This window comes from Osmerus mordax, chromosome 7 (genome assembly GCF_038355195.1).
Source record: "Osmerus mordax isolate fOsmMor3 chromosome 7, fOsmMor3.pri, whole genome shotgun sequence".
Classification (NCBI taxonomy): Eukaryota; Metazoa; Chordata; class Actinopteri; order Osmeriformes; family Osmeridae; genus Osmerus; species Osmerus mordax.
In genome coordinates this window covers 4,211,896-4,236,473 of record NC_090056.1, presented here as the reverse complement: position 1 = coordinate 4,236,473, position 24,578 = coordinate 4,211,896, and the positions used below count along the sequence as shown (strand labels likewise).

Below are 24,578 nucleotides of genomic sequence, written 5' to 3'. Positions count from 1 at the left end.
GAAGGAGGAGTTTTGAGTCAGTTGCTCAGGAGAAGTGAAAGTGAAATAGAGCTGTGTATATAAGAGCGTGTAAGAGGAAGTCAAGACGTACTGTATAAATAGAGTAGCTTCACGTGCACACACACACACACACACTGGCACAAACATGCAGGAGCTGGAGACGGCGCAAAGGGGAGACTGGAAAGACCGCGAGGCTCGAGAAGGTAATTTCGACATGAAGACACATTGGCTTGACTTACTTTCAACCTGGTTTCATTGTGTTCACCTGTGCTTTAGCAGCCTTTTACATGTCCTTTCTTTCTGTTTTCCTCTCGCTTCGGAGCACACGCACAGCACTGGTATCGATTGAAGACGTCGAGTACTGAGTCAGTTCTCTGTTTCTCTTTCACCCTATGGCTTCACTGACAAAGTGAAACTTGGCCGGCAGACTCCTTACTCATCTCTCGTCCGTTCTGTTTTCGTCTCCTCACAGCTGTTCCGTTTGTTTTTGGTTAGATCTCGACTCCATTTCTGAACAGAATGAGCGTCAAAAGTCTGATCTCTTCTCTTTCCTCTTGGTCTTCCTCTCGTTACTATTTAATCTATCTCTTCATCTGCTCCTCCTTCAAAGCGTACACTGTGACCTCGTCTGTTCTATCTGTCTCTCTCAAGAAACAAAACTGGTTTTTCAAGATCTTTTTTTCATCTGAAGTTGTCCAAAACCACAGTGAGGAGAACTTCAGACATCAAGTTGACGTCAATTAGTTTCCTTTCTTGTAATGTTGTAAATGGTTGTAATGTGTGTAACGTCACAGAGATAAGATGTGAACCAATGTCCATCTGTGCTAACAGGTCACAGGGGCTCTGCTATCGACTCCAGGGTGAGAATAGGCCTGGGGGCAGCAGTGGACTCTGCTCAGTGGACGTCCAGGTATCGAACCCCGATCTCCCTCATGCAAGCATGAACGATTATCATTAGACCAAGAGTATAATCACAAAAAAAGACATGGTTCACTGTTGGGTGTCTGCTGGAGCCTTATAAGCCTTGTTATTGATATGTTAGGCCTATTGGTCTGACGGCAGAGATTCAGGTTTGGACCCAGGTCTGGTTGGCAGGTGGAGTGGTAACGGAACCCACAAAGCAGCTGTGACTCAGACCACCAGCTGGTTGTTGGTTCCGTTTTCATCCTGACCCGCAGAACGTCGACTCAATCAGCAGTGGACACGCTCTTCAGGTGCTGAAGTTAGGGCCATTGTTACAAACCCAACCTGGTCATGATGATGTTGAAAGCCCTTCGTGGAGTTTTCCCCAACTTTAGTTCTCAACAAAACATGTTACCATTCAATATATACAAGTACAAATTCACGCTTTCTAATAAATAATCTTTAATTTTATTTTGGTGTTGTAAATAAATGGTTGTCCGGTCGGTCAGAGGGATTGAGGAAGGTTCTGGTCAGGGTGATGTTCTTCAATGACACGTTTTCTCCCGGATCGCTAAGCTCACTGACGCCACCGGGAATCTCGTGTCAGTCAAGAATGGCACCGACTACACATTGAACTGGCTCTGTTGAAGATATATAAACCATGCTGAAAATGTATTATCAAAGTATGATTTGTATGGACTTTTTTTCTGGTATGCTGTAAATCCTTTAATTAAATAAATAAAATCCACTACTTCATCTACTGCATCATAGCCTACATTGAGAAGTTTGAGTGTGTGTGAAGTTTGATCATAATATTGTCATAATTTATTAAACATACATATTTAGTTATATATAATATACATATATAAATATGTATATATACATGAGTATATTGATACTGGTTTCTGAACGAATTGAATTATAATGGGAATTAGGCTACTTTACACATAATTGGTGTTCTTAGATAGTATGAAAATGGTAGTCAGGTGGCTGAGCGGTGAGGGAGTCGAGCTAGTAATCTGAAGGTTGCCAGTTCGATTCCCTACCGTGAAAAATGTTGCCTATTTGCCTCGGGGGGGAATGTCCCTGTACTTACTGTAAGTCGCTCTGGATAAGAGCGTCTGCTAAATGACTAAATGTAATGACAAGAGACACAACTTAAGGTGGCGCTATGTCCACACCAATATTTCAAATAAATAAATAATAGGTACTGTATGATAAAAAAAAATACTGAATAAAGGAAATAGTATAATAGACAGTCATCATGATATGATGATCGATGATCATTTTAGGTTACCTCAAACAGGAGTCCTCACTGAGGATGGAATGAGACCAAACTCAAGATGGCGCTATTTCAACAGCGATATTACCAGCCCTGTTTTTACAAGGAAATGGTTCATGGGGAAACAAAATGTGCACTTACAGTTCCGCATCGTGTGTAGCCAATGCAGTGTTTAACAGCCAATACAATATCGATGGGCGACTTAGTGTAGAAGCTCCCACGGTTGTTTTAGACCAGATCACGGCGGTGGCTACAGTTGAGTTTATTTGAAGTGGTTCTCACGTTATGACAAGATAGCAAGCTAAGGTTGCCTGGATGGAGAACATCGAGGAATCGTCGCCGTTTCGGATCACCCCAACCGTCCAGGCTTTGGGCTCCGCATTACGGGGAGAACCTGAGAATGTACGCGGTCCAAACGGTCCAGCCAGCGGTGACAGGATCAATGGCGAGCCAGAAAAGCTTTGGTTCAAAGAAAGCAGCGCGAAGAACCTTAGAACCAGGGACTTCTTGTCGCCTACTACAGTTTTAAATACACTGTACGCGGAGGGACAGGTCTGTGTATTTGCGTGTGGAGCTATTACAATTACTTTGCAATCTCATAATCCGCCTATTTTGTAACGTGTATTTGGCGATTGACATTGAACTGTTTGCAGTTGGGTGCACATGAATTGAACGCATGACTTGACAGCAGCACTGACAAGCACTGTTGTCTCCAGCACACGCTGACTTCCTTTGACAGGTTGAAATCTCGAGGCAGGATGAATAATTTCACCCTGTTTATTCATAGCACCTGCCAGTTTAACATTCATCCACACGATGAATGTGAACGAAACAAAACTAATAATGGTTCGTTAGTTAGACTATTGACATTGTCATCATCGACAAAACATCCCAACCCTGCGGCAGCTATTATTAACCCCTGACTGCCAGATGCAATGTAGGTCACACACAGAGGCATAAAGTCATTGAGTCAAGCAAATGATGTCATGATAAACAGTTTCTCAGCAAAATATAAGACACGAAACAACTGTGCTGCTGTAGCCTAGAATGGAATCGGTTAGATAGAATTTGAGGGAATTCCAGCCGCAGCACAGATCTTAAACCATTCAAAACATGGGCCTAGAAAGTTCCCTCTCTTCAGTTACTTTGTTCAGAGTTCCAGTGAGAACATCCACTCATTGTTCTTGTCTTTCCAGGTTCCCCCCTCCGTAATGGGCCGTGTCTTGTCCCTGCGGGGACGCGGGGTGCTGCCCCTGGCCGGGGGGGAGGTCATGGGAGAGGGTCTGAGGGTGAGGGTGGACCGCCCCACTGCCTTCAGACAGGTCCTGGCTCGGGCAGCAGACTACCTGAAGCCCTCTGGCCAGAGACAAGGTGGTGTGGTGCTCAACTGCCCGGCCCTCCATCCCAAACCGAGTGCACCTTCCCCGGATACTCTGACCCTGGGCCAGCTGCGCACAGTGCTGCTCACCGACCACCTGGGGGCGCTGCTGAGGAGACAGGGGTGAGTCCGTCCCTGTCAACTGGAGGAGAGGAGGCAAGGAGAGGAGGCCCTACTATTATCTGTGCTCCTGTGTGAACGCCCTGGGCACATGCAACCTGTTTGTATGTCTGTATGTTGTAGGTGTAACTGTCTCTGAGTGTGGCCACGCCTTGTAGCTACATCCATGTCTGTTTGCATTGCTATGTCGACACCGTTCGAATCCCTTCTCCTCTCCCTGTTCTAGGTATACTGTCTCCTTTTGCCCTGTGCTCCCCGAAGGAAGTGACACAATCGTCTTCCTCCGTATGCTGGGAATCGATTGGCCGACGGTCCCCTCCAGCTGGACCAATGAGGATAGAGAGGAGAGGCTGCTGGGAGCGTTGCAGAGCAGCCCTTACAGGGACGTCGAGAGCGAGGGCCGGAGGGAGGGTGCGGGGAGGAAGCTGGAGGAGGGAGAGAACGAGAGGTCGCTGAGGGTCAACCTGAAGAGGGTGTTTCAGGAGGAGGGGTTGCTAGGATACGACCCCAGCCTGGGCACTTGTACAGGTGAGATGGGCTCCTAACTGTAACCTTTGACCCCCTCCACTATGGTTAGGAGCAGGGAGGTAGCTGACCTTTCTGTGTGTGTGTGTGTTTGTATGATCTTTCCACAGTTCATAGAGACAGTGTGTGTCAAATGGCCCAACTAGACAGAGCTACTGAAGACTGCGTCTCCTCCCAGAGTCACATACAACAGGTAGGTAACACACACACGCACACACATACATAGCCCTGGTCAGTATCTCTCACCCCCCTTGTCACATCATCATCTACACAGAAAACCTGTTTTAGCCCCAAATGAGTCGTGTCACGCACTGCAAACTGAGCAAGATTACAAAAGAAACTAAATCAGCTGGGGAAAGGGCTGTCTACTCATGATTGGTCACCATGTCGCTGGCAAACAGGTCTCCACGGCGACGGTGTTGCATGTGACTTCCTGTCAGGATGAGTTTCGTCAGCAGCAGATCGCCATGCTGTGGAGAGCCAGCGGCGCCATGGCAACGCAGGTAGGCGCCACTCACAGCTCACCTCAACATCAGTCAGACTGACACCACAGTTACATCAGAAAGACTTCTCTGTAGTCAAGTGAACCTACCAGTGTTTTACTCAACAGTACCAGGCAGGAGAAGGGATCAATATGGGCTGTATCAGCTCTGGTCTCAGTCTGGCTTACCTTCATGGTCCAGCAACCCAGATTCACCCTCCCAACCTCTCTCTCTCTGTCTCTCTCTCTCTCTCTCTCTCTCTCTGTCTCTCTGTCTCTGTCTCTGTCTCTCTCCTCCTCTCCATTTGTCTGTCTGTCTCTCCCTCCCTCAAGAGACATGTGGTGTGTGGCCCAGTGAAGACTCCAGGGACTCACCTCACTGCTGCCCAGTACCTCCAGTAAGACCACACTGGTGAAACAGGACTGTGTTCATGTCTCCAAAAGCTGTGCGCGTGAGAGAGTCTACAAGTGTTTAACTTGTGCGTCCCTCCAGGTTAAGAAGAGTCCAGATGAAAGAGGCTTCGGAGATGAAGTACGGAGAACAGGTGGAAGGTGAGCAGAAGTAGCCTGGCTCTGCCCACCTACGTACTTCCGCTCAATTCTCATTGTGCTTCTGTACTGCGTCTGGGGCTTGAGGTATATTGGTCAGATGTCTCCGGTAAGCTTTTTACCGCTCCAATCAGCGAACAGAGGGAGTGGCTGAGAACGATGATGTTGATGTCGTGCGCTAGTTTGAGTTGTAGTTCCGTAATGGCGAGCAAGGAGAAAGACGCGAGCGAGGCCGTTCGGTCCGTTGTGGCAACGCTGCCGAATATCGAGAAGTTAAAGCCGGAGCGAGAACAATCTTTGATCCCCACGGGGTTCGTTTGATTTTCCAGCAAGCTCCGTGAGTCGTGAAGGAGTTGGCTGAGGCGAACGCTAGCGATTGGTTATGCCAGACCCAGAGTGGCTCTGGGCAGATCCAATAGTTTAACCCTTGTGTTATCTTCGGGTCATTCTGACCCATCAGCCGTGTGACCCACCGTCGTATTGCGACAAATTTACCTCATACAAAAACAAAGTGAAGCATTTTCTTTTAACCGTTGGGCTGTCGCAGACCCCCCACATTGCAAAGGTTAAAAAAAGTATTTTTATTTGTTTTTGTATTGGGTAAAACTGGGTAAACACAACGATGGTTCGTTATGAACCTTTGGGTCATGTGACCCGAAGGCAGCACAAGGGTTAAAACTTCAACAGAGTACCTGCCTTCAAGGAAGTTAACGCTCGTCAATGGATCGAGCCCAGACTCTCTGTACAAATGCAATGTACGAGAGTCTGGTTAGGACCAGGCTACACCAGAAATACCTTTTTTCCTGGAAATTAGTCCATGTGAGGAGCTGGAGCTGGATGTCAAACCTGGGTCTCACCTACCATTAGACCAAGAGGTCATCAAGATGTCTGCCTGCCTTCCTCCCTATCTGTCTGCATGTCTCTCTGTCTCTGTCATGTTAGCTTTAATGGACTTTGGTCTCCCTCTTCAGGCAAGACTTGGGATGACATCATCAAGGTCATGACCTCTGCCACCATGAGGTTTGAGCTGCTGTCGACTGTCCACACCAGCCCTGTAAGTCTCCTCTGCTCTGTGTGTGTGTGTGTGTGTGCGTGCAGTAGTGCACGTGAATGTGGTGTAATCAGTGTCACCGGTTAATATGTACAGTGGGGACACGGGCGTTCACACGCACGTCACGCTGGCGTCGTGCACACGTGTTTTATTGACGCGTGAACAACGTGTACGGGACGTGTCCACAACACCTGACATGCGCCTCAAACGCGCGAGACGTGCACCTACGTGAACGCTACGCCTGACTGTTTGATAGATATTTAGGCGTGCGCACAGGCAGGTGTCATATGTGCGCATGACACCTGCATACTGACACTAGTTGCGCAGCACAGAAACGCCTGCGGACACCTGCCCGCCTAGACGCGTGAGCCATCAAGGCATGGCTTGGATCGCTGTTTCGGAATTAACATTTTTAAAGCACACGGCACCTTCCTGTGCGCACGCCTTATCAAATGTCATATGCACAAATGACGCCTGTTTATACGCACACCAAATGTTCTATCAAACTGTAAGGTGTAGTAGGCTATTCATTCCGCGCTTGCTAAAACTCGCCAGAGTGCGCCCACACGTAATTCAACCGCGTCAGGTACACGGTGAACGCAGTGTGCAGCTACGCTGACACTGATTACACCCCATACATGTGTGTGTGTTGTGCACGTGTGTGTTGTGCACGTGTGTGTGGTGCACAAGAAAACAGTTTGCATTGTGAAACCCTGTGTGGTTGGTTGAGTCTTGGATGATTGACGGCTGTCTCCACAGGTCACGTTGGATGTTCAGAGGGAAGGGGGCGTGTCCACCAAGGGGCCCAGGGGCGGAGTCTTTGTCATGTATAACTGTGCCAGGCTGCACACTCTGTTTGACTCGTACGAGAGAGGGGTGGAGAAGGGTGAGCCAGAGGACACACACTCACACACACACACACACACACACACTAGTGAAGCACAGTCATTACTCACCGGGGGGTTGTCCACAGTTTTCTGGGAGAAGCAATAGTAAACACAGCATGTGAGTGTTCTCGCTTTGATAATCGACAATGCAACAAACGCAGCTCGCGAACGCGCACCCTCCGTTCTCCAGGGCGTTACTGAATTCAGGCCAAACCTCGCAACCCTTGCTACTGTGGACGCCTTTCTGTTTTTATATATTTTTTTTTTTTGCTGTCATCAGTAAGCTTAAATTCACCTACTTTTCATTGATGTTCTTGAGAGATAAGACCTTGAGTTGAATCGACACGACCGCGCCGAGCACAGCCTGGCTAACGGTGGGATACTGACGGGCTGTAACTCTTAACTGTTTACTCAACGCCTCCCATCGAGTCTTTAATACCTTCCTGGACAGTGAGCACTCTCTCTACCCTATCTATTAGGCATTGGTTGCTGTTTTTGTTGTTGGGATAAACACTGTCGATTTGATGAACACCTGTTGTTTTTAAACAAGCTGTTTTTTACCCGAGCAAACTGCTTTTTTTTTTCTTTATCCCTGTTGATGTCTGTTGGATATTTAGGCGTGTTTAAAAGCCTGTTGCGCGAAGTGGGGACTTGTACGTTGATGACTTGTATTTGGATGAATGCTCTCTGAACTGCTGAGGTATGAATACAAATGGCAGACGGGTGCAGGTTGCTTATGACGCAAGCGTCTGAATCAATGTGACGTTACTGTCGACACGCACTGGCTAGTGGCCTCACGTGCAAGGTGAATTACAGACACACCCTCCCACACACACACCCTCCCCCCCCCCCCACACACACACACACATTCATGCTGTCTCCCATTCTGTGTTGTTGTTTACACCTGTTGTTTCTTCCAGGGCTTTACCCAGAGATCCCGGAGGGATCCACCTTAGACTTCTCATCTCTTAAAGAAGAGGTACGACTCTCTTCTTCCTTCGCTCTCTCCCCCTCTCCTCCCCTGTTTGTCTCCTCTCTTGTCTTGTCATCCCTTCGTTCCTCTGCTCATGTTCCTTCTCTCCTTCCCTCACAGGGGGAGTGGTTGCTTCTGTTCAACTACTTAATTCCGTTCTCCGAGCTCCTGGACCAATCAGGGCAGGCGTTGGAGTGTGAAGGGGGCGTGGCCAGGGTCAACCTGAAGACCGAGCAGGTGAAGGCAACGTTAGGTCGAAGAGTTTACCGGACACTATATGTGGCGTGCTGTGTTGATCCTTGATGTCAGGTCTGTGCAACCGTAATGTGTGTTCTGTCTCTCAGGTGTGCAAGTTCCTGGTCTCCCTGAGCAAAGACTTCAGCTCATACTACAACAGAGTGCACGTGCTCGGGGTGAGGAGCTGTGGGTGTGTGTGTGTGTGGGTGTGTTGTTCTGTATAATGTTGATGGCTGTATGATGCCTACATATGTGTGTTTGGAAAAAAAGGGGGGGGGGGGTAAAGGATTTAATCTAATCACAGCAGTTTGAGTGTGTGTTTAAACAGAATGCCCAGTGTTCCAGTCTCTCTGACAGTCACGAACATGTTCTAGATGCTATCCCTTCTAGCTGTGTGTGTGCGCGCGCATGGGTGTGCGTGTGTTTGTGCATGTGTGTGCGAGCGTGCGTGTGAGCATGCGTACGTGTGACACAGACGGTGATTAATGCCTGACCTCTCCAGTCTGTTAACAACCAGTGACAGACCAGATAGTCCATCAGATGACAGCAGTTCACACATGGGTCACTCTGCTAAAATTAGTCGACAGTCTACTAGCTCTTTCTCTCCCTTTGTTTCCTCTGTCTCTCTCTCTCTCTCTCTCTCGTTTTCTCTGTCACTCTTTTTCTTTTGTTCTTTCTCACTTTTTCTGTCTCCTCTCTCTCTCCAGGAGCCGTTGCCTCACCTCTTCAACCAGATGTTTTGTCGTCTCCAGCTGCTGCGAGCCTTGAGAGAGCTCTACCACACTGCCCTGGACACTCTGCACCTGCCCCCTATCCCCCAGCTATAGCCCCACCACAACTACCCCTGGTACCCCATCTGCCCCCTATCCCCCAGCTATAGCCCCACCACTCCACCACAACCAGCCCCTACCACAAAATGCCCCCTGAAAATCACCTTGAGCACTAGAACTCCACCAGTGACCCCCAACTGTTGTCCCAAATGCTCCCTATACCTCTAGTAGTGCATAGCCCTATAGTATTGGTATCCATACCTCAAAAACCTTCTGAATAATTGTCCAGAATTCTTTCCCTGAACTGTACCCCACCTCAATTACCCCCAAATAATACTGGGATATGTGAGAAACACACATAACTGTTCCCCATCCTCTTTCCAGAGGTAGTTCTGTCGATGGTACCACACCTGCCCCACCTTCGAACGTTGTACAGTGCTATTTATTAATGTATAAACGGTATGGTTTATTGCTGATATATGACGTTCTAGCTCGTGTCCACAGTCTCACCCCGTGTCGCCAGTGAGTCGGCCCTCCACTAGTCTCACTATCCACCCTGAATGGGCTTCTGGGTTACGCAATGCATGTTTCCTGCTCAGTCCTCTCCCAAGGACCCCATCTGCCCGTGTTGTGACTCTCCTCCCCCCCCCCCCCCCCAGCCCTCCGCTCCCTCACCGTAAAACAAATGGATGGATGAATACAAAAAGGTCATTTTCCCGTCAGTCGCTCCTGTATGGAAACGGTGGTGCGCGCGCACGTGCCATGGAAGCCCACCACAGGACTGTGACGATCACGTGCCATAGGAACCTGGGGCGTCTCTCCTTCCTGATAGCTGGGTTGGCCGTTTCCTTCTCTGGCTCGGACCGCTCTTTAACTCTCTTAAATGCGTCCTTCTCCTTGGCGTCCTGTCTGACCCCTAACATTCTTGGATTGGTGAAATTGTTTGACTCTGTTAGTAATTCTGACCGTCAGATCATGTGCTTTTTCCAAGGGAGCAAAGAAGGACGACCATTGTGGAGAATTCGGAAAGGGTCTTGATAGGATGAGGGGAGCTGGTGAAGGGAGGATGGGCGTTTGGAATGAGATGCGCCCTGGTTATTGCTCGGTCAGGCTTCCCTGCAAGATTCTGTGCCATATTCTGTCTATCCATCCTGTCTGCATGCACAAACACACACAAGCCCCATCACAATTTGTGCATCAAATGTATATTTTTAACCTCCACGGTTGAACCAATAAATTATTGTTGACCTGAAGTGTGTGTGTTTAGTGTGTGTGTGTACAATGTATGTATCACACCACTGAGTGTGCATATGTTTCAACATGGCATCTGTTCATGTCGCTGTGACAAACGTAGGGGGCAGAGGCCAATGAGGATTAATGAAACTATTACTTACCATAATTGATTGAGATTAAGATGACGGCTGCAACTACACATTGCAGTTGCGTTCATGTCGCTCAAACCGGAACATTCTCAAGCTTCAGCGGTGGAACACGAAGGTACTGAGGGACCCGGGCCTGGCACCTGTGTTTGTATATGGAGCAACAGTGTTTGCGTTCCTCATCAGCTGTTCCGCAGTCCCACTGTACTGCTGGAGAATTTTTTTGTAATCTACTTTGTACCGCCGAGCAGAGCAGTGATTACCCCTCCGTCTGTCCTCTTGACCCCCTGGCCATGATGCAGGAACAGCTGGCCTTGTTGAGGCCTTCAATCATGGACTGCTGCATCTGCCCTCCAGCCCCCTGTCCATCCCCCCCCACACACGCATCTCCTACACACACTCACACAACGCGTCTCCTCACACACTGTCCTCCACTCTCCCTCTTACTCTTTCAGTGTATTTTTGTCCTCACACAAACACAGCTCTGTTCAGCGTGTGCACACACACACACACTCCTGGGGTCTGGGCTGGGTGACAGAAGGTTCATAGGGTGAGGAAGAGTTCACTGCCTCCTTTCACAATCGTGCTACGGACGTTGCTCCGTTTGCCAGCTTTCTTGCAGCCTTCTTAAAGTTCAGTGTCCCCATAATAAACCATTGTAACCAACAAGAAGAAAAATCAAACCCTGAATTTGAGCCGTGACAACTTCAACGTTGCAGTACACCTTCACGGCCACATGGTGGGAGTCCTCCAACAGATTTTCTTCCACCTGACAGCCAACCAGCCAGCGGCCAGCCTTGGTTTGCTTTTCACCCTCCAATCAGATCCGGCTCTGCCTCAAACCCCCGCCCGCCTGTCAATCATCCCCTCAGGCTCGCCTTGGACAGAGACAATAGAGGGAGGAGAGGGAGAAAAGGGGATGTGAACATGAAAGTGTGCTGGTTCTGAAACACGGGGGTGGGATGGAGGGAGGGAGCGAGGGAATGGCTGTGAGCAAATCTCCTGTCTTGAACAAGTGCAGAGAGGGGGAAACAAGATGAGAGATGAATGAGGTCAGGGATGCCCGAGAGAATAGAGGGATTCTTTGTAGATGTGTGTGTGAGAGGGAGAAGGAGAGAGAGAGAGAGAGAGAGAGAGTGAGAGAGAGAGAGAGAGAGAGAGAGAGAGAGAGAGAGAGAGAGAGAGAGAGGAGCAACAGAGAAAGAGGAAGGTAGAAAGAGAGCAGGGAAGGAAAAGGGGGAAGAGGTGGGGGAGGGAGGGAGCAAGGTCAGGAGGGGGGAAGACTAAAGATATTGATGTGTATTGAAGTGCCTGACTATGGCTGATAATGGTAGGGTTTCACCAAGCCAAAGGTGACACAAAGCGAGATTGGGGGAGGCAAAGAGAGAGAGAGAGAGAGAGAGAGAGAGAGAGAGGGAGGGGAGAGAGAGAGAGAGAGAGAGAGAGAGATAGAGAGAGAGAGAGAGAGAGAGAGAGAGAGAGAGGAAAGACTTCCTCTTTGAGGAGTACAGTACAAGAATGACATCTCCATTACACAGGTCTGATGTTCACATCCAGCATGTCTGCCAGCCTCCTGTTTCTTCCTCTGTTGTGATGAGTCACACTCTCTCACCAGAGGCAGAGAGGAGATAACGGTGGAATATTAGACCGGCCTTGTCTCTATGCATGCTAATGAATGAGGTTATGTCAGCTTCGCTGGTCCCCTTTCCAAGCACACGGGGTGTGGTTTGAATGTAATGAAACCTTTTATTTGCTTGTATTGAATCATTTTTGCCCTGCAGGGTTCAGTGGTGTGCTTAAAATATGTGTTTGTGGGTTTATGTGTGCGTGTGTCTGTGTGTGTGTGTGTGTGTGTGTAGGGCAGAGGAGGCCATCTGAGGGAGAGGGGACGGGGTGGGGTCCAGAGATGGACAGATTTAATCAGATAAACTCCTCATGCAACAGCTGTCACCCAGCCCCTCCCCCCTCCCTCTCTCCCTCTCCACTACCTCACTCTGTCTCTGTCACCCGGTCTCCTTTTCCTCTCTGTCTCTCTCCATCTGTGTTATCTCTCTTTCTCCCCTGCTCCCTGTCTCCCTCTCTATCTCTCACCAGATCTCTTTCTGTCTGTCTCTCCCTCTCTCTCGCTCGCTCTCTTGCTCTCTCTCCATGCCTCTTTGTTCTTCCCTCTTTTTCCCTCCTCTCTCTCTCTCTCTCTCTCTCTCTCTCTCTCTCTCTCTCTCTCTTTCTCTCTCTCTCTCTCTCTCTCTCTCTCTCTCTCTGGCTCCCTATGCTTGTCTGTCTTTGCTTTATCTCACCCTCGATATCTCCAGCCCTTGTATGTCTGTCTGTGTGTGTGTGTGTATGCATGTGTGTGTGTGTGTGTCTGTGTATACACAGCAAATTTGTCCGTGTGAATTTAACACCAGGAGTGTTAATGATGAGAATGGATCTCTAGCCTGGTATTTGATTTAAATTTGCTGTGTACGGTGTATGTTTGTGGTGTGCCTTTGTATGTCCTTATCCCCTATCCTGTCCTATTGACTGGGTGAAGACTGTCCAGTTATCTGACCAGGCCTCACCCCTGGGGCTGTGATGTCAGAGGGCCCCAGAGCGACGGGGGGGGGGTGGGGGAATAAAAAAGAGAGCGAGACAGAGGTAGCAGAGCCCGGTCACTACGTCCAGCTGACCACTGCACGGACCAGCGACCACGAGGTCGCTGGTCGAGGAAGACTCGCCCTCAGTGTGCCTCCTCTCCCTCCCAGCCCTTGGTTGAGAAAATGCACACAGCTGGTATCCCCCCTGCCCCCCTCACCCCCCCCCCTCACCCTCACCCCCCCCCCCCCCCACCCCCAGCGGGGGCCGCTGGTACTGGCTCTGATCCATCCCCCACGGAGCTGTTGATAAAGCCCTCCTTCCCGCGCGCCGATCCACTCACACACTCGTCTGAGCCGAGCTGTCACCGACGCCAATTAGTGGGGAGACGGATGCCTGCTCCTTCAGACTCCTGACTGTCTGCCCATCCCATGTTGTCCACACCTCCGTCAGCTCCCCCCTCCCTGTTTATCCTTCCACGCCTTCCGCCCCCGGCCTCCCCTTCGTCCGTGCCTCCCTCAGTCCATCCATCCATCCATCCACCCATCCAGCTCCTGTTTTTTCCTCCACAGATCTGGCTGGCTTCCGGGGGGATCTCGTCGAGGATTCTCCTTTGCACAGACTGGAGATTTCAAACCCGTACAGCGGCCACGGTATTCCTCTCCAGACCCCCTCGGGGGCCCTCTGTCGGGCCCCTAGGCCGCGTCAGCGTGCATCCCTTCCTGTCAGGGTTCATCCTCACTTCCTGAAGCGATCGTATCATTTAATAGACAGTGTTGGGGATGTACTGTGGTGGTGGGAGTGATGTTTATTGGACTAATGGTTGCAGGAGGATGTAGCTGTGACATGGCGCTGGGCTGCAGGCTCTAGGGGGACTGGGCTGCGTTGTAAAAGGGTTTGCTCAGGGAACGTTAGCCAATAACAATGGCTGATATTTATATCTGTGCCGCATTTCATTCTCTCCTTGCTCCTTTTGTAAATGTCAGCTCTCTCTCCCCGACCCCTCTCTCTTTTCTTTCTTTTCTGGCGCTGTTCTGCTCTCTCTCTCTCTTTCGTTTTTACCCCCCCCCCCCCTCACCTCTGTCGCTCTGTATCACTCTCCCTCTCTTCTCTCTCCTCTCTCTTTATTCAGTGATTTGGGTCACTGGCTGACTAAGAGACAACACACAGCTGGCCTATAAACCCCCCCACCCCCCCATCCACCCCCCCCCCCCACCACTGAACACTCACAATCTCCTACACACACACACATACTACATACACCATCATGACTCAATCTGTCACTCTTTGGCACACTCCAAACCAAAGCGTCCTGGAACACATTGGTTCACTGTTGGTCCACACTGAGCTCTCTCTTCCAATCTCTCTCTCTCTCTCTTGTTCTCTCTGTTTATTTATCTCTTTCCTTTCTCTCTCTCTCCCCCACTCTATCCTTCCTCAGTCTCTCTCGCCACTCTTTTCATAAACAAAACTCTTTGACCTGAATGTAAGTATGTGTGTGTGTCATGCCTGTGCATGGGCCTCTGCATTCCTATGGATTTGGTCATGCATGTGTATCTGTGAATCTGTGTTTTACACTAACTCCTGCATCATATCAAGATATTGTCACTAGGTTTGTTTTGTATCTTTGTCGACACAAGCGCCCTAATGTGCAAACAACATTGCTAAATGTTTTGTGCACGCTGGAATAGCACATCAGTAATGTAGAAACCAAATTGGTCATGCAAGGTCTAGGCCCAGACTAAAATCTAATAAACTGACTGCCAGATAAGAATCACACACACACACAGCCCCTGGTCCAATGGCTTAATCTCATAGAATAATTAGTAAGTAGTGACATCATCTTTTTTTTTTGGTTAAAGGGCCTCTATAGTCTAGACAATTAGGGGCCAGAGGGTGCACACACACACACACACACACACCAACACAAAGAGAGAGAGAGTTAGAACAGGGAAAACCTTCATCTGTCCTCACAAATGTTGAGAATGTATAAAAACCTACAGAAAAAGACGATTACTGCCTGAGTTATGTGACTGCTCAGTCGGCAGCGCTTGACACCGTGAAGTGAGTCTCGTTATTCACGCACACCGTTGCTCACATCAAGCTGTGAAGGATTCACTCACACGATCACCCCGCACACGCCACGCAGCTGCCGCCATATGCCATCGTCACTTGTACCGAGAGGTTGGGGGGGGGGGGGGGGGGGGTGAGTATCCGTTTGAGTAGCATGACTGGCTGCCCCTCTACCTCCCTCTCTCGCTCTCCCTCTTTCGCCTTCATCCTCGCTCTCACTATAAATTGTAGATTTTTAGATAACAACAGGCAATTGGCTGGCAAAATATACACCATTAGACATGTCATCCGTCTGCATGACCCCCCCCCCCCCCCCTCTCGTCTTCCTTCCCCAGTCACACCTCTTTTGAATATGCATTACTGTCGCATCATTTCCACTTTCACCAGATGCGCTGTGGCCAGCGACCACCTGCCGCTGGTCTCGCATAATGGGCGGTAGGTGGAGAGGTCTGAAGGACCCGGTGGCACAAGTGTCGGTCAGGCGAGGAGAGAGACGCCGGAGGCAGGCAATTACCTAGACGATGTGACTGGAAATCTGAAAAACCCTGTGCACCCCCGACCCTGACCCTCCCCCCTCCCCCCCCAGCACCCCGCACACTCAACCCCTTGGCGGGGTTTATAATCCACCACAGGCTCCCTGTACCACCCCCCCCCCCCCACACACACACTCTCGCTGTTCCCATGGTAACCCCCAGCGCTGAATAGCACAGGCCCCGTGCGGCGGAGGAGACTCCCGCGAGGAGTCAGCGGTTATTGATCCACCAGTGCGTGGAGAGGAGCCAAGGAACCATCCAACCAGCAAGCCGACCAGCGAACCAACCAGCCAACCAGGAACCGGCCAGGCAACCAGCCGAGAAACAACATTGCAGCCGAAGCCAAATTTGGGCCCGGCGGCACTGAATTAGGCATTTAAAGCGCAGTGGTGTCAAGCAGCATTGTCGAGGCTACACGTAAAATGAAAGCTAAAAAGACATAGCCTACAGACAATTTTTTGGTGTGTTATTGAGAAAGTCCTAAATCCACATCAGCGATTTGAAGCAGCGTCGATCGCTGTCCATGGTGCTGACCTGCTGTGTAGCCCGAAGATCAAAAGCGACACCAAAAGCAACTCAACCTTCACTATAAACCCTCGCTTCTCCTGCTGTTGTATGAGTACAGCCCTGATACTTAAAACACAGGGTATTCAGGGTGTGGCACTCCTTCATTAACAAATTGGCCTGCTAAGGGATTACAGACCCTGCACGCGAGATCCGTCTCGGGCTGTCTCTGGTCCGACTGTTCCCTTATTGTGTTCAACAAACTCGCACGCCTCCGCCTGGATAGGGCGGCGCAGACAGATTTATTTGATGTTCATAAGCTCGACTTGCCGACTGATACATTATACATATCTGGAGAGGCTCTGCTGCCACTCCGCTGTCACTCACTCCCCGTGTCCCGCATGGCCTCCACTGAATACGCAATCGGTCAAAGAAAGTTGTGCTGATCTAAGCTGACAGGGGGTATATTCGTTATTTATGTCCTGATGAAAAAGTTTGATGTCATCTTGAAGTGTTCATGCTCTACATGGGCTATGTGTTCGAAGCCCATTTCTCTCCATGTAGTCTGTCAGGCAGTCTACTTGGTCCAGTAGACGGCTTAGATGTGTCGACACACATCTTGCTAATCACATAGGGCGGCTAACCCACAGTTCACATCCAGCCTAGACTGTAACACCTAACAAGCCGTAATAGTTGCAATACAGGGCCGGCTGACCCTCGCTTAGAATCTCCTTGACCGACCCTCGCGCCCACACTGACACCGCCCGCAGCTATTGAGGACTGGGCGTGCTCCGTCACGGAGGGTTCGGATTTTTGGGGGTTTTGTTGTGCGAACACTATTTGAGAAGCATGAATTTTTCAACATGCATGGATCTGCTCCAAGCGTGCCAGCCACAGCCAGACTGAGGAGGCACAGATTGCTTTTCCGAGCAGATCTATTTTGTGCCACAGCAGCGAGTCCAATGATGTAGGGGAGACTGCCAGACACGCCTTCCCTCACCGAGCTCAATATGGGATTTAATTTCTACGTGTATTAGAAGTGAACAGCAAAGCAAATCGTATGATTGAATTTGTGGAAAAAAATGCATTAACAGACCAACAACTTGCATTTTACTCAGTAAGTAGGCCAACAGGAAATATACCTGCTCAGTCGTCCATGTAAATTAGTTTTGACTTGAAAGAATGGGATGGGAATAGGTGGCGGGAGAGGGGAGCGGTAGGTGACAACAGGGTTAGAGGAGGAAATTATTAGGAGCATCATCGACGTTGAGATGGAGCATGACGTCACCCACAAAGAGGCAGCCTCACATGACACACGGATGTGTTATTATAGGCTGTTGCCTGATATTAAATGGTTATTATGAGTGGTATAAGAAAAGACTGGTTTGTTTCACACTTTAAAATGCTGGGAGCGAGATTGTGTAGGGGTAGTAAAATGTTCTAATTCTGCAATAGGTGTGGTTTTCTGCTGTCTTCCAAGCCTTGCAATGCCATCTCCGATAATTGCTTTGTAAAGACATTTAAGTCACCCTAATTCCTTCCTTCTTTCCATCCTTCCTTCCTTCCTTTATTCCAGTTGTGGCCATGGCGGCTGCAGGTGGTGTAGGCTAACAGCCTTGCGCGCTGGAATAAACCATTCTCTCCTTTTACTGTGAGCGGAGGGAGAGAGAGCGTGTGTGTGACTGGGAGAGGCGGAGGGGGAGAGAGAGTGAGTGTGTGACTAAGAGAGGCGGAGGGAGAGAGAGAAGAACGAGGGGGAGGGGTGGCTTGGAGAGTGTAGCGCGAGGCTGGATAGTACCACCGGGTCTAACGGGAGAGCCATGTTGGATGTGAATGAACGGGAGAGATGCTGCTGCACCCCTGACGCCGCCAGCTCGAGCTTCACCGAACACAGCGAGTAAATGCGAACTTTCCGGGCCCACGGAGAGACGGGGGAGCACGGGGGAAGGTGTCGGGCGGTGCCGGTGGAGCTGGCTACCTAGCCGGCGACGGTAGTGAGAGAGAGTGAGAGATACACTCAAAGATAGAGATAGACCGAGAAAGAGAGGGGTGAGAGGGAGAAAGGGGGAGAGAAAGGATCTTACCAGACTAATGGCTGCATTGCTACCGGGTTCTAGCCTGCTTTCGCCGCTTGTTCTCCACCTGCTCCTCAGCCCTTTGTTCGCTGTTATCCCGGGGAAGATACCGGGGCCCTGCCGCTGGACCCCGGGCTCCTACCCTGCCGCCGGAGACGCCGTCAGACCGAGCCAGACGGGGCAATCTGGGGTCTTGGCGAGCGGCGGTTCGGATCTTCACCCCAAGTGGACGTTACCAGAATGCCCGGCGAGGAGTCTTTTTACCTTGCGCAGGGTTCACGGAGACTATTATCATCCCTTGTGCAAGGAAAAACGGGAGGCAAAAGGATCAGACACCGGGGTACGGAACGGAGACGGTGTTCCCCACCCAGGTAGGAGCACTGGCAGAAAGAGGAAGGGCGTTGTTTTACCTGCTTTCTGCTCCCCGGTTCAAGATGATCAAAGACGACCTGTACAAAGGACTAGAGTGTGTGCGTGGTCACCACCCATGCTGCTGCTCGCTCGCCTTGGCAAACCTGATACCGGGGCAGTCTTTGTGCGCGACCAGCACCGGGAACCTCAAAGCGAGATATGGGGGATGACTTGGGAAGTGAAAGAGGCTCCCGAAAGATACACAAGGCCACACCAGCAGCCGAGCCTACCTATATCGGATAAGGAGCGGCTACATGGATCTGTGCCACCGGTCTATTCTCATCCTTATATGGGCCGTAACGCTTTGTGTACCAGTGTTGTAGGAAGGGAGGACAAGGGGGGTAATTGTTCTCATTTGGGCAGTCACAATGTTATCGATCCCACCAGCCACGGCTGTAATCATTCTCTGACTATCGTTGCATGGAGCCTGGGGAGGAGGGGAGGACAGCGGCCCTGCCCCTGCCATCTATCCCGAGAGGCAGCAGGCAGCTCGGCCAGATGTTTCTCGCCATCCGGGATTACTGACGGTTCCATGGAGCTCACATGTTGCCCTAGCAGGCACACTCGAGACAGGCTCCGCGCCAGCTCCATTGGCGTGAATGTGGAGAAAAGGAGGAGAGGCGAGAGGCGAGAGGCACAAAGCAGCACACGTGTTACGTCAACAACGGATTCGAATGATGATTTGGACCCTTTCAGTCTCACGACCAACCCCGACGAGCCAGCTCCTACCCCAGGGAGAGTACCACTGCTGGAAGACCGAAAGGTGAGCCTTCAAACGCGGGGAGTGCGAAAGGAGCCGGTTTGGGGGTCTCTCCCAGGGCCAGCATGTTACGATTTATGGCAGAAGACAAGTGAGGGAGAACATGCAGTCAACTTTATAGGTCCCAGGGGGGACATACCAGCGCGCAATCTCCACTTCCAATCTTCTTCTTTCACAAATACGCCGTTTTTTCGAGCCAACGGAACCACCCATGAAAATACAGTAGCTTCAGACGGCGTGTTGTCTTTCATGGACACACAGGCTGCTGATGCTTCAGTCACAAACTCCATCTCTCAGCCTGACTCCGCGAATGAGTCAGCGCTCGTCACGCCAGTCATCTCTTCAGCTCATACTCGTTCATCCGCGGCCCGAGATGCAACTGCAATTCAATCTGATCTTACTCACAGTGATCGCTTTACCGTAAACCTCCGCTCGCTCTCCGTTGAGCTCAACTTGACGAAACGGTACGATGACTCATTTTCCCACTCACCGGCTGGCCCACACGACACTGCCCGTTCGAAGCACACGATATCAGCACCACGCGCACATTCAACAGCTCCCACCTTGAACCACAATTCCCAGGGTAAAGAAACCGAATCGGTAAGTTGGTCCTTCCAACCCAACTTCCACAACTTCAACATCAACACTGTCAGAAATTATAACAAGAACCAGAATAACAACAACGATGAAGAGGAGAACAAAGAGGAAGATATTCAAATCAAGAACGGAAGTAGTGATTCCAACATTAGACATGCGTCAGCAGACCTGAGTGGACAGAGTACGCAGACACGGCGGGGGTCTGTCCCTGAAGACTTGCTACACGCTGAAGCCGCTGACAGGAGCTCTGCCGGCAGCTTAACCGCTGTCCGGGGGGGCCCTCACTCGCAATTAAAATCCGGTAAACGTGTGTCATTACAACCCAAAGGTGTCAGTCAGCCAGGAGAGAAGAGTCATATGGGGGTCGAGGCTGAAGACGGATCAGCGGGGGGAGGTGAATTACAGGTGGGGGAAGGGGAGAGAGAGAACAGAGAGGCAGTGAGGAGGGAGGAAGAGGGGGAGTGGGAGAGGGTGAGAATAACAAAGCCAGCGACCAGTCAGCCAGATGCCAGGGAAGAGACACAGGGAGGCCCGGGTCAGGAGGGGGCCAGCAACACACAGGCAGAGAAAAGAGGAGGAGGGAGTCTAGAGAGGCTGTTAATGGTGGGGGATGAAATACAGGAAGAAAGAGAGGAGACCATAGCAGCCTCAGGTAGGTCTCGCCGTGCGGCCAACAGACACCCCCACTTCTCCCAGTACAACTACCAGGTGCAGGTAGCAGAGAACCAGCCTTCCGGCTCTTCGGTCATGGCCATGTCTGCCCAGGACCCAGGACCCAGGAGACCCAGGCAGGGTCAGCTACAGCATGGCCCCCCTTATGAACAGCCGCTCCACTGACTACTTCCACATCGACCCTGACACCGGCCTCATCACCACCTCACAGGTGTTGGATCGAGAGCACATGGACCTGCACTACTTCCGAGTCACGGCGACAGACCACGGGTCGCCACGCCTGTCCGGAACCACCATGGTGGCGATCACCGTGGCCGACCGCAACGATCACTCGCCCGTCTTTGAGCAGACAGAGTACCGGGAGACCATCCGGGAGAACGTGGAGGAGGGCTATCCCATACTCCAGCTGCGGGCCACTGACCTAGACGCCCCGTCCAATGCCAACATCCGTTACCGCTTCATCGGAGACACGGTGGCCGCCGCCCGCGCCGCCTTTGAGATCGACCCTCGCTCGGGGCTGATCACCACTCGCGGCGCCGTCGACCGGGAGTCCAACGAGCGCTACACGCTGCAGGTGGAGGCCAGCGACCAGGGCAAGGAGCCAGGGCCACGCTCTGCCACCGTGAAAGTCTTCATCACGGTTCTGGATGAGAACGACAACGTCCCCCAGTTCAGTGAGAAGCGTTACGTGGTGGCGGTCAGGGAGGACGTGCGGCCTCACACGGAGATCCTGCGAGTCAGCGCGACCGACCTGGACAAGGACAGCAACGCCGCCGTCCACTACAACATCATCAGCGGCAACAGCCGCGGCCAGTTCTCCATCGACAGCGTGACGGGCGAGATCCAGGTGGTGGCGCCGCTGGACTTTGAGGCGGAGCGGGAGTACACCCTGAGGGTGCGGGCGCAGGACAACGGGCGCCCGCCGCTCTCCAACAACACGGGCATCGTCAGCGTGCAGGTGACGGACGTCAACGACAACCCGCCCATCTTTGTGTCCACGCCGTTCCAGGCGTCGGTGCTGGAGAGCGCCCCCGTGGGCTCGTCCATCCTGCACATCCAGGCCATCGACACCGACTCGGCCGACAACGCCAGGCTGGAGTACCGCCTCACGGGCACCAGCCCCGACACGCCCTTCGTCATCAACGCCGCCACCGGCTGGGTGACCGTCAGCTCCGCCCTCGACCGCGAGTCGGTGGAGCACTACTTCTTCGGCGTGGAGGCGCGCGACTACGGAGCGCCCCCTCTCTCCGCCACGGCGAGCGTCACCATCACGGTGATGGACGTGAACGACAACCGTCCCGAGTTCCTGCAGAGGGAGTACTTCGTCAGGCTGAACGAGGACGCGGTGGTCGGCACCAGCGTGGTCAGCGTGACGGCCATCGACCGCGACGTCAACAGCGCCGTCACCTATCAGATCACGGGGGGGAACACCAGGAACCGGTTTGCCATCAGCACCGCCGGAGGGGCGGGGCTTCTGTCCCTGGCGCTGCCGCTGGACTACAAGCAGGAGCGGCGCTACGTCCTCACGGTCACCGCCTCGGACCGCACCCTCCACGACACCTGCCAGGTGCACGTCAACATCACAGACGCCAACACCCACCGGCCCGTGTTCCAGAGCGCCCACTACTCGGTGAGCGTGAACGAGGACAAGCCTCCCGGCAGCACCGTGGTGGTGATCAGCGCCACCGACGACGACGTGGGCGAAAACGCCCGCATCACCTACTTCCTGGAAGACAACATCCCGCAGTTCCGCATCGACCCTTCGAACGGCGCCATCACGCTGCAGGCCGAGCTGGACTACGAGGACCAGATGACCTACACGCTCGCCATCACCGCCCGGGACAACGGCATCCCGCAGAAGTCCGACACCACCTACGTAGAGGTCAACGTCAACGACGTCAACGACAACTCACCCCAGTTCCTCAGCCCGCGCTACCAGGGCACGGTCACCGAGGACGCCCCGCCCTTCACCAGCGTGCTCCAGATCTCCGCCACCGACCGGGACGCGCACGCCAACGGGCGTGTCCAGTACACCTTCCAGAACGGCGAGGACGGGGACGGCGACTTCACCATCGAGCCCACCTCCGGTATTGTCCGCACCGTGCGCCGCCTGGACAGGGAAAGCGTCCCGTTCTACGAGCTGACGGCGTACGCCGTCGACCGCGGCATCCCGCCCCAACGCACCCCGGTCCACATCCAGGTGACAGTTCTGGACGTGAACGACAACGCCCCCGTGTTCCCGGCGGACGACTTTGAGGTCCTGGTGAAGGAGAACAGCGCGGTGGGCTCCGTGGTGGCCCAGATCACCGCCACGGACCCGGACGAAGGCGCCAACGCCCAGATCATGTACCAGATCGTGGAGGGGAACATCCCGGAGATCTTCCAGATGGACATCTTCTCCGGGGAGCTCACCTCGCTCATCGACCTGGATTACGAGGTGCGGTCCGAGTACGTCATCGTGGTCCAGGCCACTTCGGCTCCGCTGGTGAGTCGTGCCACCATACGGATCCGTCTGGTGGACCAGAACGACAACCGTCCACAGCTCCAGGACTTCCAGATCATCTTCAACAACTTCGTGTCCAACCGGTCCAACAGCTTCCCCAGCGGGGTGATCGGACGAGTGCCGGCCCACGACCCGGACGTGACGGACCGCCTCTACTACACCATCGACCGGGGCAATGAGCTGCACCTGCTGCTGCTCAACCACACCAGCGGGGAGATCCGCCTCAGCCGCAAGCTGGACAACAACAGGCCCCTGGTGGCTCCCATGGTCATCACCGTCACAGGTACGCGTGTGTGTGTGTGAGTGCGTGTGTCCATGTGGAGGCTGGGGCCCTATTTGGGCGTGTGTTTGTGAGGGTCTAGATGTGAATGAGAACCTGAGGGATGGAAAGGACCGGTTTGAACTTGTGAAAGTTTCGTGTTTTTGTCAGAGGATCCATTTGAAAGAAAGACAGAACTTGTGAGGTGCCTTGCTGGTGTTCGCTGATCAAAGCCGTTTCATTGGAATGTCCCAGCTGAACTGTGTTTACTGACAGACCTGTGTTCCTGTGATGTTTCGGAGGAAGGGCTCCGTGTCTGCCCTGTTTTTAACTGCTTGATAGAGGCTGCTGGCCTATTTATGCGGCTTTTTATGCCAATTGCACTGCAAATGTCTAATACATATTCCTCTGTCATTGGAGATAGGCCTTCTCAATCTTGTCTGTGTGTATACTTGGGTCGTGGGTTTTGTTTGTTTGTGTGTGTCACTTTCTGTATGCTTGAGTAGCCATACGTGTGTGTAAGTGCACAAGGGCGTAACCATGGTTTGGACATTGGAGGGGTCCAAATGAATACCCTTCCCCATAATTATTTTGTTGTTGTTAAGTGCATTGCCTACAATTCTATATTTATATATGAAAATGTGCACATTTAGAACATAGTTTTGAGGACTACATTGACCATTTGAATTCTGACATGTAGGTCTAGATTAAAACCAAGGTTGTAAGGCTGTCTAGTCTCACATTAAAATTTCTCACCTGATCACCTGCATGTCCAGAGCATGTCCCTGTCTGGCCACTGCTTTCAGCATGCCTGTCTCTCTCCTTGTCTCTCTGTGCTGCCGGCATTGTGACCACATGTCATTTTATCTGAAGAACAGCGACTGACCTACATGATCTATCATTTAATATTCTCCTTTTACGAGGCTACTCGTTTTATGTGCTTCACATTTAGCTCGGTATCAAGTTACTTACTGTCTGAAAAAAAACGTGTATGCTTGGCTGCTGGTCCAGTTTTCTCCGCTTTTTAGGTAACCTCAAATCCTCCATTACTCTAGCTCCTCTCCAACAAGTTAACTAACGTT

General features: G+C 51.8%; 2 protein-coding genes across 2 annotated transcripts in view; both read left to right on the top strand.

The window, feature by feature from the left end:
* Positions 1-2,368: 2,368 nt before the first annotated feature.
* dalrd3 (DALR anticodon binding domain containing 3) lies at positions 2,369-10,409 on the top strand. Its single transcript, XM_067240276.1, has 13 exons — positions 2,369-2,737; positions 3,382-3,686; positions 3,910-4,211; positions 4,319-4,401; positions 4,610-4,711; positions 5,023-5,087; positions 5,183-5,241; positions 6,210-6,292; positions 7,049-7,175; positions 8,097-8,155; positions 8,270-8,386; positions 8,494-8,562; positions 9,094-10,409. The coding sequence occupies exons 1-13, from the start codon at positions 2,501-2,503 to the stop codon at positions 9,211-9,213; spliced, it is 1,728 nt and encodes a 575-aa protein (XP_067096377.1). The 5' UTR covers positions 2,369-2,500; the 3' UTR covers positions 9,214-10,409.
* Positions 10,410-18,310: 7,901 nt separating this feature from the next.
* celsr3 (cadherin, EGF LAG seven-pass G-type receptor 3) overlaps positions 18,311-24,578 on the top strand; it is a 23,919-nt gene continuing 17,651 nt past the window's right edge. The window contains 3 exon segments of the mRNA XM_067240911.1: positions 18,311-18,665; positions 20,391-20,830; positions 20,832-23,520. Coding sequence (XP_067097012.1) covers positions 18,311-18,665; positions 20,391-20,830; positions 20,832-23,520 — 3,484 coding nt within the window.